This window comes from Camellia sinensis, chromosome 12 (assembly GCF_055761805.1).
Source record: "Camellia sinensis isolate YWXY chromosome 12, ASM5576180v1, whole genome shotgun sequence".
NCBI lineage: Eukaryota > Viridiplantae > Streptophyta > Magnoliopsida > Ericales > Theaceae > Camellia > Camellia sinensis.
The window spans coordinates 77915080-77931767 of record NC_138972.1 but is presented as its reverse complement, the minus strand read 5'-3'; the positions used below and the strand labels follow the sequence as shown (position 1 = coordinate 77931767).

At 27.6% G+C, this 16688-nt stretch overlaps 1 protein-coding gene across 1 annotated transcript; it reads left to right on the top strand.

Moving 5' to 3' along the window:
- The first annotated feature begins 2471 nt into the window (after window positions 1-2471).
- Window positions 2472-14834, top strand: LOC114302318 (putative glycosyltransferase At5g03795). The gene is made up of 3 exons (XM_082897471.1): window positions 2472-3071; window positions 9510-10137; window positions 13961-14834. Exons 1-3 carry the CDS (start codon window positions 2708-2710, stop codon window positions 14439-14441), a joined length of 1473 nt encoding a protein of 490 aa, XP_082753597.1. The 5' UTR covers window positions 2472-2707; the 3' UTR covers window positions 14442-14834.
- Window positions 14835-16688: the final 1854 nt, after the last annotated feature.

Genomic DNA, 16688 nt, shown 5'->3' with positions numbered 1-16688 from the left:
TACAACATCAATATGAAACAATATCTACAGGGTAAATTATATTGGTGGTCCCTGTATTTTATTCATTGTTATTTAAATTTTATTTTAATTTGGTCCAATTAATATTATTGTTAGTGCTTTTGAGATTAACTAAGTTGTGTAAGTTTATAGTTTTGTCTTTAAAAATATGGCACGTGACACTTATGTGTGTATTTTTCTTAAAAAGATACGAAGAGCAACAATCACAACCTCGCTTGGGAACATGCTATTTTAGTAATTTTTTGACTTTTTACGAAAAAATGTACAGAAAAGTAGAGAGAGCGATAGACAACTTGTAGTGACTTTTTGACTTTTTGACTAGACTATAAGGTTGCCAAATGAGGCCTCATAAATTTAAGATCAAAATTGAGTCAATTAAAAATATAAAAACTAAAATGACATAAAGAATAAAGTACATGGACTATCGTCGTAATTTACCCATATCTACGTGATCATTTTTCTTATTTTTTGTTTTGTAAATCTTAATATTGATTGAGAATTTTTTAAAAATATATACTTTCAATATAATTTAGAAACGATGCTTTTGCTACGGAAATAATTAAGGCCTCGTTTGTTTGGGGTTATAAGGAGGGGATTGGGTTTGGTAGTGAGGAGGGGATTGAGAATGGGGTGTTTGTTTTGAGAGATAGGGAGAGGATTAGTAATCCCTTGGTATTAGTAAGGAGGAGGAAGGGGGATTGGTAAGGAGGAGGTAGAGATGGTATTAGAAAAATAGTGAGGGGATTAGAAATTTTTTTATTTTTTATATATTGGAAATTTTTTTTTAAACATAATGTTTAATTTTTTATATTTTTTTATTTGTTTTATTATTTTATATAAAAATAATTTAACAATTCCTCACTATTAATCCTCTCACTATCAATCCCCTCACTATTAATCCCCTCGCTATGAATCCCCTCACTAACAATCCCCTCACTATGAATCCCCTCCATTCTATCTCTGAAAACAAACGGGGCCTAAAACTTTATTATCAATTCTGAGTTGGCCCTCTCTTTATTATAATTCCTGCGTCCACCATTGCTATTGTATTTTTAAATGCAATAGAAACTATCACATGTCTATCTATAAAGAGGTATTGAATAGGAGCAAAAGAATCCCTACCTCTTGGAGTGAAGATGAGACAATCCAAAATCACTGGCGACGAAACAATGATCCGCTCAGATTAAATGGAAGCCCTTGTTGAGCTTTACATTTTGGTATATGGAACTAGGGATAAAAGATGTTTAGAAATAGATGAAATCAAAGTTAAAAAGCTTAGAAACTCAAAAATGGCGGAAAGAGAGAGAAAATAGAGTAAAAAGTGAAGAGATTTGACCCAAAAAATGACTTTTAAAGATTTAATTTTGGACAGACTGTTCGAGCAATTAAACTTGCGCTCGAGCGAATTATGTACACCGCACAAATTCGTAAACTGCACAAATTCGCAAATTTCAAATGGGCATAATTCTCTCGTCCGGACTCTATTTAGGGTCATTCTTATATCCAAATTGAAGTCCAAGTAAGATTTCCAATGGTTCTAAAAAGTTGACTTTTTTGACTTCTTTTGACTTTTTTATTTTTTTTATGAGAAAAAAAAAAAGGGTTAAAAATTAAAAATTGACTTTTAATCCCCTTCCTAAAATGAGCCAGATTGGATCAGCCTAGGCTAGTCCACATACCAAAATCCTACGCCCAATTCGGCCTAGACGGGTGAGTAGATGGATCAATGAGTAGGTCCGTCGGTCTAGTGACAATTTATAAAAATTATGATAAAAAAAAAAGTTATTAATTATAAATTTTAAAAATAATTTATAAAAATTATAACAAAAAAATAATTAATTATTAATTTTTAACGATATATACAAAAAATCATCGTAAAAAATTATTTCTAGCAATGATTTTATTAGAACCTATTTCCAATAAAACTTGATGAAAATTAAATCCGATAATTAGAACCTATTAGTAATTTATCCTTATTTTTTTTGCACGAATAACCTAATCTACAGACGTTTTGAATTATCGAAATGCCCGAACAAAGTCCACCAAACCCGCATAATTAAAAAAAAAAAAAAGGGGCATAATTCTCCATTTAGTTACACTGTATATTAATTTTCTTGGATAAATTATAAATACATCCCTTGACATTTGATTAAAATATGAATTGTCTTTTATAGTTCTAAAAATTACATTTTACTCCTAAAGTTTCTAATTTCATAACAAATCGCCCATTTTATTAATAAATTATTAAGTCAATTAACAGTTTTTAATGATATTAAAAATATGTTTCAATTAATAATTTAAGTAATTTTATTATTGTATAAAAAAAATTATGAATTTTACTTTTTTAATTAATTCTATTAAATAAAAAATTATAACAAGTGAGTATTTGTAATTTTTTAAATCACAGAATCCGTCTGTATTTATTATTTATCCAATTTTCTTTTATAAAACTTGCACACGTGTTCATCTCCTGCAAGCAAGCTTGTTTTCGTCAAAATGTTTTTAACAAATGTCCACCACTCCACCTCTTGCATCATTGCATGACCTGAGCTGAGCTTATATGACTTGTATTAAGCTGACTACAGACCCTTATTTAGTTTCTTCTCCAAAACTGTAGACTCATTCATCTCTATCCTCTCTCTCTCTCTCTCTCTCTCTCTCTCTAGAGTTTGAAGCAGCAGCCATATCCATGGCTGCTTCAAGGTTGTCCCTCAATTTCCCATCTCGGCGTCCTCTCTCCGATTCATTCAGACACTTTCTCGTGATACCCACAATCCTAGCTTTCTTGACAACTATTTTCATCTTCCACTACATCTCATCAACCTCAACACTAGTGATTCATCTACACGACAACCATCATCGTCTTCACGTAAATCCACAAGAAGTTGTTACAAAGCCTCTGCGTCCTATACCCAACAAACCAATCATCCAAATTTCGCTTCCTAAACGAACTGGGAGTTCTGTTATTGAAATTCAAATCTCAAATCACTCGATCCAACTAGGAAATGGTAGTGAAGGAACAACTCTGAAGAGTTCAATCATCGGTTCAATCGGTATGAAATTTCTCACTTCTTATTTGCTTGTGTTTTCTTGTTAATTTTCAGTTAATTTAATTATTTGTCTTGACTTATATGTTATAGTTATTACTATCTATTTTTGTTGAACGATAGGTACGTTTAATTGGTGGTTTAGATAAAAATAATAGTAATACTATATATACAGAAAAATTATTATATATATATATATATATATATGTATGTTAAAAAATTTGACCCGTTAATTTATTTTGAAATTAGTAGGGATGACATGAATTTTTCTATGTATTTTCTTTTATCTTTTTTATTCACGTAATTAGTCTAAAAAAACCAGCGTTGAGAACAATTTTATGGATTTTCAATTGTTTTTAAGAAAATATAGAATTTTATCTAATTTTTTTGGAATTTTACAAAATGACCCAAAGGAAATAAGGAAAAGAAACAATTTTTAGGATTTTACAAATTAATTTTTTTTAAGTAGTATTTTTAATGTTTCTAGGTTTTATTGTTACGTAATTTGAGAGGTTTAAATTAGTTTTGTTGTTGTGAATAAATATATATATATATTTATATTATTGTACTGTATCATGTAAAAGGGTTTTGTAGAACTAAAATTATGGCAATGATCCATTGACTATTGTTTCAAATTTTCAAATTACAAAACAGTGCATATAAAGAAAGAACAATACATTGCTATCAAAATATAAAAAAATAAAAATAAAAAATTTAATATCACCAAGAACAGAATAAAATCCATAAAAACAAAATCATCCAAATAGAGAAACTTATAATTCATAACTTATCTATAAGAAGAAAACAAATTAAAGAAGTCTCTAAAAACTTATCTTATTAGTCGAATCAAAGTACGAAGAAAGTTTTATAATAAAAACAAATAAATAAAGCCTTAAAGTTTTTGAGAGAAAGTTGACGTTTACATTTTTATTTTTTTAATTTTGTTGCCGCCTCATTGCTATCCATCTGTCGTAGCTCGTGGCTGTGAGTGAATCTTTTTATTATTAGATTTTTATTTTTTTAATTATTTTATTTGAATGATCCTATACCTTGAACGAGTTTAAAAAATTTCAAGTCCAGCCAAACTTATTACAAATTATAATTTATTCAAATGATTTCGTTGGACTTGCATCATACTTTTGGCATGAAGTGCAAGAAACCAGCCTTGTTTTATACTCTTTATAACTTGGATTTTAATTTTCTACCAATTTATTTTTTTAATAAATAAACCCATTATTTTTCATAAAATTACAAGGGGCATCCTTAATTTACATAGGTGCAATTTTTTCTCCCTTCTTTTTCCTCATTTTTCTTATTTAAAAATGTTACATAATCTAAATAGAGCAAACCAAACTTGGTATTTACCCTAGTCTTAGGGAGGTAATAACCAATTCATCAAGTCCAGGGTTCAATCCTTGACATCTCATACCCCCTCCCTCATAGGTTAAAAGTAAATTTTTCTTTTCTTTTTCTTTTTATCCTTGTTCTCTTGACTATATATCATGAGAAATTGCGACACATGCTAAATAAGTTATCTTTAGGATAAATTATCAATAGATCCTATTTTTAAGACTTATTACCCATTAAGGTCTATTGACAAATATTTCAAGTAATAAATTTGTTAGTCTCTTTATTTTTATAAATAAATTTACATTAATAAATTTATCAGTTAAAACTTGTAAGTAAATAAGTCCGATTAATATGATTAATTGGTAAGTGCCTCTTATTTTATTCTCACAATTACCTAATAAAAATGAGTCAATATATAAACAATGTTTGCTCCTAAATTAGTTCACTAGTAATATAAAGAATGGATAGAACGAAAATTTTCTCTTGAAATTCTAGATATAATCGGTGTGATCATGTATTGATATTATGTTTAATAATATCTCACAAAGATATGAAATTACTATTTGATAAGGGTCATTACAAAGATTGCATATACAATAATCATAAATAGATAAATAATTAATAAATCAAAATATTTCAAAGCTAGATAAATGTTCCAAAAACATGCTAAAGGTATGATATGGTTAAAGTTATTCAAATATAATTGAGTTCTTAAATATATTTAGGAAAACTCTTAGGATGATAATTTATATATATATATATATATATATATATATATATTATTTATCATGAACCAATAAGCTGTTAGGATCAAAGACACCCAGAGAATTATCTCACACACACAGAGAACACAATATTTACGTGGTTCGGCCCAATGCCTACATTCACGGACAGAAATGAGAATTATCACTAAAATGGAGCAAAAATACAAATACAGAGGAGGAGATGAAACTCACTCAACTCACAGCTCTCACACTCAATTTCTGATGGTTCTCTCTTCTCCTCACTCATCTCAATTTATACATATCATGACGGAAGGAAGCTGGACAGCAATGGTGAGTGGATTGGTTAGTGGGGAGGTGCCACTCCCACTCTCTCTAAAGTGGTCTCCAACCACCCCACTCTCTCTAAGATGGGTTAGCCACTCACATGAGAGGATAATAACATAGCCAACATAAGTTTTGCCTAAAGAGATTGAACTCATTGACTTTCCAAAGAAATAAAAAAATATTAAGTGAAAACATGTTACTATATTTGACTGCACCTAGAGTTGAAAGCCTGTTGCTGGCTGCAATTCTTCAATTTTGGAAATTATTGGAAAAATTACATGTCAGTAAAATAGATAAAAGAAAAATTATATAGATATGTAGCGATATAATTTGGACTTGCGTCTTTATAACTTTTGAGTTGTACTTCACTACCTCTCATATTTTATAATTTTTTTTTGATCTTTTCTAAGCTTCCGTTTGGAAAATGGTTTGACTTTTTGACTTTTTAATTTTTTTGAGTATTTTAGCCTAGACTTAAAAGTTTGGTAAGCTTAGTTTGGAAAGGACTTTTTGACTTTTTAGTTTTTTTAATTTTTTTTGTGAGAGAATAATATAATGATTATGGGTTAGATGTGATGTTTTGTTTGTTATGACTAAAATAACCTATTTTATTTTTTGTGACTAAAATATCCAAAAAAATCTGCAAACCCACTTACCAAACACAGGCTTAAAATTATTTAGTAGCTCAAGACATTAATGATAAAATGTCATTTCATAAAACGTCCCAATCACTCAATTTATTGACCAATTACAATTACTATGGGGATCATATGAATTGGAAAATGTTTGGGAATTCTTTGGGTAGACTTTCATTATCCTAATAATAATGATATGCATTTTTTTTTTTTTACTTAGATCAATCACAAGTAAGTAAAGATTGTAAGGATGATATTTTGTAAGGGTTTGAATCATTACTGATATGAATTACAAATGTCATAAGTGCTAACATTATACTAAAATAAGTCATTTTTTTAAGATTGGATTAAAATAAATCACTAATATATAAGAAAATTCAATAATCATAATCTCAAGACAAGCAAAGTCTTATTAATGTGTGTCACATGTAAAGAAGTTTAAAATATTTGCATAAATTTTATTACACATATATTTTATAAAAAATGTATAAATATTTTAAATTTCTTACCATGTAACTACAAAATTCATACCAGAGATAGCTTGTAATAAAAGAAAATAATAAAAAATATCAATACAAGAAAGATCCCATAATAAAAATGAGAAAAATAATTAATAGTACTTACTTTTAACATAAACTAATTTCAGACCTTTTAATTGAGATTATATTATGATGATTAAATGAATTAGTCTCAATAATTAAGTTAAATTTGTGGTTGGAGTTTAGGAATAAAATTTCAACATGACATGATATGACAACATAAATTATCCGTGAAATTAGTAAGTTAAGGTAACAGTATTATAACACAAACTCGAATATGATACTATTTAAATAGATAAATAATTAATAAATCAAAAATATTTCAAAGCTAGATAAATGTTCCAAAAACATTCCTAAGGTATGATATGGTTAAAGTTATTCAAATATAATTGAGTTATTAAATGTATTTAGGAAAACTCTTAGGACAATAATTTATATATATATATATATATATATATATATATTATTTATCGTCAACAAATAAGCTTTACGTAAGGAGATTGAATTCATTGACTTCCTAAAGAAAATAAAAAAATATTAAAAGTGAAAACATGTTACTATATAATATTTGACTGCATTTAGAGTTGAAAGCCTGTTGCTGGCTGCAATTCTTCAATTTTGGAAAATTATTAGAAAAATTACATGTCAGTAAAATAGATAAAAAAAAATTTATATAGATATGTTAAAAATTATATAGACATGTAGCGATACAATTTAGATTTACACCCTTATAATTTTTGAGTTGCACCCCACTATATTTTATAATTTTTTTTTTTAATCTTCTATTCTGCATTATTATTTTGTCTACAATTATTAGCTCAAAACATCACGTGGGGGCGAGTTATAAATCAATGATAAAATGTCATTTCATAAAACGTCCCCATCACTCAATTTATTGACCAATTACAATTACTATGCGGATCATATGAATTAATAAAATGTTATTTACAAATTTCATAAGTGCTAACATTATATTAAAATAAGTTTTTTTTTTTTTAGATTGGATTAAAATAAATCACTAATATATAAGAAAATTCAATAATCATAATCTCAAGACAATCAAAGTCTTATTAATGTGTTTCACATGTAAAGAAGTTTAAAATATTTGTATAAATTTTATTACACATTTTTTATACAAAATATATAAATATTTTAAATTTCTTAACATGTAACTACAAACTAGAGATAGCTTGTAATAAAAGAAAATAATGAAAATATCAATACAAGAAAGATCCCATAATAAAAATGAGAAAAATAATTAATAGTACTCTTTTAACATAAACTAATTTTAACCTTTTAATTGAGATTCTATTATGATGATTAAATGAATTAGTCTCAATAATTAAGTTAAATTTGTGGTTGGAGTTTAGAAATGAACTTTCAACATGACATGATATGACGACATAAATTATCGGTGAAATTAGTAAGTTAAGGTAACAATTTTGTAACACAAACTTGAACATGATACTATTTAATAACTCGAATATCGAAAGAATTAGTTTAGTATCGAATTTACATAACATGAAATTGATTCGGGTAACTCATTTAATAAAAAAAATTAAGTTACACATTTTAATATCATTTTTACTAAGAGTATCATGACATTTTTGAATTCTTTATATAACTCGATCCGAGTTAAAATAATATCTATTTAAAGGCTAATATCACTACAGCATACAAATTTATAAAGTGAGTGAGAATTTGGTAAATGTCCTAATTGGTTTCAATGTCAAGGTCCTTTTCTTGAACAATGTACAAAGTCCTTGATCAATGCACAAATGGGCCTTGTTATTCATAGAGTGGGGTAAACGTGATCATGATCAGCCTGGCTGGATTCAAACGAGTTATTTTTCATTTTGGTCCTTAGAAAAAACATTCTCCTGTTTTAGTCCCTATGCTATTTGTCATTTCTTATGCAATTACCAACTTTTGTCACGATTAAAGGGACGATTTTAAAATTTATTAAGTTTTCCATTTGATCCTTAAGGAATTAATATTCCTAACTTTGATTTATAAAAAAAATTAACATTTTCTTACTTTGATCCTTATTCAAATTAGAACCCAACTTCCCATGCTGTAAGAATTCACAGAAAGTGAAGAATTTTAATGGACTATTTGATGTATAACCATCCTCTATCACATCTTACTAGGTTCAATAGAGAAAAATAAAAAAACTCACAATTTTCACATTGCTTTTTCTTTTTAGGTTGAAAGTAATTTTTTAAAATATATATTTTTGTTTATCTTTGAACTAATTTATATTTTTTGAATAGAAAAAACAACATACAATTTGAAAATTAAATAAAAAAGGATATGACTTTAGGCATCCCACTACTTTGTTTCCTCAAATTTTTTTAGGATAAATCACAAATATACTTATGAGAAATATTTAAAATACAAATTATTTTTGTAATTTTAAAAATTACAAATAATTTATTATCATAATTTGTTTTATAGAAAAAAAATAAAATTCTTAATTATCATTCTATATAACAATGAAATTATTACAACTATTAATTGAAATATATTATACACTCACAAGGCGAGTGTATAATAGAATTCTCATTATTATTGTTGTTAGAGAAATGTTTAGGATCTTTTTTTTGGGGGGTTCCATGACTCTCAATTTAATCTTGATAGTTGATGTTTGTGTGGAGTCCACTCATATATATGTGAATCCCATATTATAAATGATTGTGAAGAGAGTAGAGGTTGTGTGAGGGTGCGAAGTCTCTATCACAATTGTTAGTATTATTATACACTCATTATTATTATTACTATTATTTCATCATTGATTACTTGATTTCTTATGATTTTACTTCATATAATATATTTCACTAACAACAATTTTACAAATTTAAATGTTTTCAGAGCCAAAATCCCCACCAGAACCTGAATCCCCACCGTCACCAGTTCCTTCCAATCCCACCACCACCACCACCGACGACGACGATGTGTTCCACAACAGAGAAACCTTCTTCGAAAACTACAACCAAATGAACAAAAGCTTCAAGATCTTCGTCTACCCTACCCCCAAATCCCACCCCTTCGCCAACGTCCTCCTCCCAGTCTCCAGCGATCCAGGCGGCAACTACGCCAGCGAATCCTTCTTCAAAAAGTCCCTCGCCAAGTCCCACTTCCTCACCACCAATCCCTCCGACGCCGACTTCTTCTTCCTCCCCTTCTCCATCGCCGCCATGCGTCACGATCGGCGAATCGGAGTGGGAGGGCTTCAGAACTTTGTTAGGGATTATGTTGTGAATGTGAGTAAAGAGTATCCATATTGGAATCGGAGTGGTGGTGCTGATCATTTCTATGTGGCTTGTCATTCGATTGGGAAGATAGCGATGGATAAGGCGGTTGAAGTTAGGGTTAATGCGGTGCAGGTGGTGTGTTCTTCCAATTATTTTGTGAGTGGGTATGTTGCTCATAAGGATGTTTCTTTGCCTCAGATTTGGCCCAGGCAAGGTGATCCTCCAAAAGTTGAACCCTCCAAAAGGTAACTTATTTTATACTTTTTAAATTGTTTACTGTTTGTTTATTTAAAATTTAAAAGTGCATTACATTTTATGATGGTCGTCTACGTTCTCACAAAATTATTTGTCCATACTTTGTAAACTGGTAATACGGTGTCACATCAGACGAGATATTATGGGGAATAATCACTTTCCTTTTATGACACGTACAAACATTTTATTCAAAAAATTTCAGACAACGGTTTAGTAAACTTATTTTTAGATCGAGTTGATAATTAAATTGTTATTTTTTAAGATTTGTTGAGTAAGATATTTAAGTAAAAAATTAAAATAATTAAATATCAATATCTTTATGTTTGAATTAAATTTGTATTATAAAAAATAGATGACATTTGATCACTAAAATTAGCTTCAAAATAAATCTACAAAGTCCAAACACTCTCGTGTTGAGATGGCCAACATGAGAAAAATCTAATCGTAAAATTTTAATCAAATATTCATAGTGATGTGGGTTCAACATTTAGTAGCTTTTTTGGTAAATATTTTTTGTATGCCTAGCATTGCTCATATTTTAATGGATAAATTATACCAACAGTCTCTATATTTTGACATTTGTATTACTTTGGTACTTGTAGTTTCAATTAACTCAATTTTGATTTTGAATTTATGATTTTACCTCAATTTGATTAAATTGAATGCAACTATTAACATTTTGTTATAAAAAAATACATTCATAAGCAACATGTGTGATTATTTTAAGAGTAAAATTATAAATTTGCTCAATTCATTGAGTTAATCTCAATTAATTCATTAATTAGTTTCTATAAAAAATACTAACAACGTTATCAATTGAATTAAATTAATAAAAAAAATTAAAATTAAGAGTCAAAATTAAATCAATTGAAAATGTATGGATCAAAATGACACCAAGATAAAATGTAGGGATTCATAATTTGCCCTATTTTAATTTTGCTTATTTTTGATGTATGAGTCATTGTCTCTTTTAAATATATATTAATAATTTATAGGACTCTTAGCTTAAATATTAAAGACACATTTTAACAAGTGCCTACAAAATATTGTTTAATATTTTGATTTGTATAATAAGTAACCTGAAAACAGTAAAAGCCTTTAAAAAATAATTTAAAATTCAATAATAAAAAAAAAAAAAAAAAAAAAAAAGTGTCAAGTAATAGAGGTTTGCATAAACGTTGAAACCGTCCTAGAGTGGTGAAAGTGTTGAAACACCGTTGGGACGGGGGAATCCACTCTAATCAGTATTGGCTTGGGAAAAGAACAAAAAGTTGTTTGCAAATGCTATTAAAATATCAAATGATCATTAAAAGTTTGAGCAATGTTAGGGATATTAGTTTTTTATCAAATAAATGATTAAATATCTCACATAGAGTCTGCAATTTTATGGATATTTGGTCATTTATTTGGTAAAAAATTTAAAACCTATAATTTTTTTTCTAAAAGTTTATACAATTTCTTCAAGTCTCTCTCCAGGGATAATTGTTTCCATTACTTTATTTTTAGTTGGGTTTATAGTAAAAACATCAGTATAATGGTAAGTACTAAACTTAGGGTACCTCTACATACTTACATATATCACTTAAATTGTACAATAATAATAATAATACCTCTACATACTTACATATATCACATAAATTGTACAATAATAATAATAATAATAAAAATAATAATAAGAATCAGCTTGTGTGATTTCTAAGCTTAGGATTCACTTGTCAGAAAATTAAAAAGTGTGTTTGGTTTCAGTTTTTTAAAAATTGAGTTTTTTATTTTTCATATTTTTTTTTAGTGAATATTTTTTAAATTTTAAACAATATTTTTACTTTTTTAAATGCATCTTACTTAGATGAATGTAAATAGTAAAATAATTAAAAAAATTAATAAATACACAAAAATACAAAAAATGTATTTTTTTTTTTTTGGTATTTAGTGAATTTTTAAAGATTTTTTTCAAAAATGTTATACTTTTTAAGTGTATTTATATTAGGTGTGTCAAAATTTTTTAAAAATTGCTTTAAATATTAAAAAAATTCATTGAAAAAAAAATCCAGAAAATAAAAAAGGAAAATTTTCTGAAAAGTCTTTTCTGAAAATCAAAACCAAACATTTGTTTTCTGTATTTTTTTTATTTTTATTATTTTTTAAAAAATATTTTAAGTAATTTTTTTAATTTTTAGATGCACCTAACATAAATACACTTAAAAAGTATAATATTTGTGAAAAAAATCTTTAAAAAATTTACTAAATACCAAAAATATATATAAAAAAAATACAAAAATTCAATACATTTTTCGTATTCTTATATATTTATTATTTTTAAAAATATTTTTTTACAAATATTTTATTTTTTAAATAGATCTAAGTAAGGTACATCTAAAAAAATACAAAAAATTTGCTTAAATTTTTTAAAATATTCACTAAAAGTAAAAAAATACAAAAAATAAAAAATTTAATTTTTAAAAAATAAAATTCAAAAAATTAAAACCCAAAATACTGAATAATAATTGTGAGGTGTCCAACCAATTAATGAGGCGCATTTAGGCTTCGTTTGGGAAGCGATCGGTTTAGTCAAAAAGTTAAAAAATTATTAAAAAAGTCAAAAAGCCAACAACTTATACCAAAAAATCAAAAAATTTGTTTTCTTTCTACTTTTTGCACATCTTTTCGTAAAAAGTTAAAAAGTCATCCTAAATATATTTAATTTTTTTAATTCATATTTTAACTAAATAACCAAAAAATTATTAAATTAGCCAATTCTCAAACAATGCCTTAGAGGCACTCCTAAAGGTACATGTAGGATGGTGAGAATTGCCAAAAAAAAAAAAAAAAAAAAAACTTCCAATTAAAAAGATTAACCATTTTTCACTACCGAAAAGCTAAGCACCCAGAATGAAAGTCCAAAATTTTATCCAAAACTTAGGTTTCATTTGGTAATTACATATTTTTGTTAAAAAGTCATTATAAATTATCATATCATTTTTTAAAATTTTTTTACATATTTTTTATAAAAATTTAAAAAATTATTAAAATAATTTATTTCCAAACGAGACCTTAATGTATGATGCATATTTTAACTCTTGAATGGTAGCACTTACATCTAAAATCAATATGAACTACACATTAAATTTTCTATACAAATTTCTAGGTTATGCTCACCTCAGGCCGCTACAACCCAACCCCTTGAATTATTATTATTATTATTTTACTAAATAGGATGTTGGAGGAACAATCACCCAAATAACTTCCTTCTGGAAACTTAGGTTAAGGGTTGGTTTGGAAAGTGGGTTCACTTTTTGATTTTTTGATTTTTTTTAGCTATTTTAACTTGGACTAAAAAGTTTGGTTTGTAAAGAGCTTTTTGGCTGTTTGACTTTTTTTTGTGAGAGAAGAGTATAATGATTATGGGCTGGATGTGATATTTTGTTTTTTTGTAGCTAAAATAGCCTATTTTGTCTTTTGTGGCTAAAATAGTCAAAAAATCCCACTTTAGCTCTTCCCAAACGGACCTTCAAAAAAAGTCAAAAAGTCACTATCCTATCACATCATTTTCTTTAAATCACATCACTTCTCTATCACATCACTTCATACCCAACTTATATTTTATAAAAAATAAAAAAGTACACTTATTTAAATCATTCCAAACCACCCTGCAATCACTACTCAAATTAGTTTATGAACACAGTGAATTACTGATTTTTGTGTTTGAAAATTTTTGTGTTGCATTCTGTGCACAATGAATTACTGATTTTGTTTTGCTATGTACATGAACACGAGACGCATTTAACTTTCGTTTCATCTCCAACCATATTTCAGGAAGAGGCTTGCCTTCTTCGCCGGAGCAATAAACTCTCCGGCACGTATACAGCTAGTTGAAGTTTGGAAAAATGACTCGGATATCTTCGCCCACCATGGCCGCCTCAAAACCCCCTATGCCACCGAGCTCCTTCGGAGCAAGTACTGCCTCCATGCCAAAGGCTACGAAGTCAACACTGCTCGCATTGGTGATGCTCTCTATTATGGTTGTGTCCCTGTGATCTTGGCTGACTACTATGATCTCCCATTCACAGACATACTCAATTGGAAGAGCTTCTCTGTTGTTGTTGCCACAGTAGACATTCCATTGCTCAAGAATATACTCAATGAGGTTGGTTTTGATGAGTATTTGAGGTTGCAAAAGAATGTGTTGAAGGTGAGGAGGCATTTTCAATGGCATGGTGTTCCTGCTGAGTATGATGCTTTTCACATGGTTTTGTATGAGTTGTGGCTCAGAAGAAGTTTTGTGAGATTTTCATAGCCTTTTTAATTCTTAAAATGACTATGTTTTGGTGGTTAATTGGTACCATCTTGAGTGGTTTGTTGCCCCCAATGACATTAGGCTTCTCTCTTCTTCTTCTTTTACAAAAGGGGAACCCAGTGCATGATTTTCCTACCATTGTATGGTCGGGAAAAATTATACATACAGTCTTTTTCTTGTATAGTGGTTCTGTGTTGAAAACCATAACGCCCATCTCACAATTTTCTTGTTTTGGGTTGATGGGTTGTGAGGTTTAATTTTATCTGGCAGTTACGGATGTTGTTTATAAGATTACTAGTTAGAATAAGTCTGGAAATACATAAATACAAAATGTATATATGTGGACAAATAGGATTTTTCATAATTGAATTTAATTATCAAATTTCTGTAAAATCTTATCAATTTATGTAATTTTTGGTTTATTTATATGTCCAATTTCAATGTTGTTAGCTGGACTGTATTAGCCACACATGTACATGGATGCCTCGCAAACAATATGCCACTATATTCTTCACCAGTCACCAAAAAAGTTGGATTTTCATATTAGCACCAAACAGGCATAATTAATGATATTAAGGTCTTGTTTGGTATATTTTATCCTCTGTAATTTATTATAAGTTAGAAATTAATTATTAAAAAGTAAAATTTAAAATAAATTTTCCTTTGATTTTTCAAAAATAAATTTTAATTTTTTTATATAATAAGTTGTAAATAAAAATTGTACCAAATATTTTAATACAAATTACATATAATTCCAATAAAATACATCAAACTAATCCCATGAGCACTATAGAGAAGAGGTGTTATTTACATGAGCATTAGAACTTTCTAAAGACACCAATATGGTGTGGTCCAACCTATTAATTAATGGATGTGAGAAAAACTAATTAGGCTAAATTACTAACTTCACATGAATGCTATTAAGCTAATGTGAGTAATACAAAAGATTAAAAAGTAGTTGAGTGATATTAGTAAATCAAACACTTGCACCTTAAAAGGATAGAGGTTGGTTTTTGTCTGTGCTTAATGGAGTGAATATGTCAAACTATGAAGACACTTGATGAACTAGTTAAAAATTGCCAACTTGTTAAATTAATCCACATTCAAATGAAAAAATGAATCTATCAAAATAGGGTGAATTGCACTAATAGTCCCTATAGTTTGAGACTTGTGTCACTTTGGTCCCTGACTTTTCAATTGTGACACATTTAACTCTGAATTTTGAATCTTGTTCCAAATAAGGACAATTGAAGATATCATTAGATGTTTCAAGGGTAAAATCGTCAATTTGACAAAATATAAACTAATTTGACAAAAATAAATGTCAAACAAATATTTTTGAATTTTTTAAAATTATGTTTACCTACTAAAAATAAAATTATGTAAAATTAATAAATTTTTTAAACATTTATTTATTTATTTTTACCAAATTAATTTTTATTATGTGTTTGGATGATGAGCATGTAAAATTAATTTTTTAAAAATAATCATGTAATTTTTATTAATTTTTATCAATTTTACATAATTTTATCATTGGTGGATCAAAAAAAAATTTAAAAATTAAAAATATTTTTTTGACATTTATTTTTGTCGAATTAGTTTATATTTTATTAAATTGACGATTTTGTCCTTGAAATTAAACAATGGTATCTTCAATTGTCCTTATTTAGAACAAGATTCAAAATTTAGGGTCAAATGTGTTACAATTGAAAAGTGAAGAACCAAAGTGACACGAGTCCCAAACTATAGAGACTGCTAATGTAATTTGCCCATCAAAATATTCCATCCACCTTATGCAAATAGATCAAGAGAAACTTGAAAGAAATTTCTCCATGGACAGAAACCCAGCTATTCATTATTCAGGAATGTTTTGAAAAATTGGTAAAAAAATTAATTTTTTGACTTTTTGACAATTTTTTTTGTGTTTTTTTGGAAGAATTTGATAAAAAAAACTAAAAAATTAACTTTTTACCAAGTTTCTAAATTGTTCCACAATCTAACTAAAGTTCAAACTTGTTAAGGGATCTTAATAAATACTAATCATTGATCACTTGAACTTGAATTTTGGAGTAAAGGTATTTTACGCTCGCGTCCTGTTGCTTTAATTTTTATTATTTTTAGCAAATGGAGAGATGACTATTTTTGTATTTTATAATTTTTTTGATTTGCAACAGCTATGGATGTCATGTCATCTTAGGCCAAGTTTGGAAAGATTAAATAAGTGCACTTTTTAACTTTTTTTTGTAT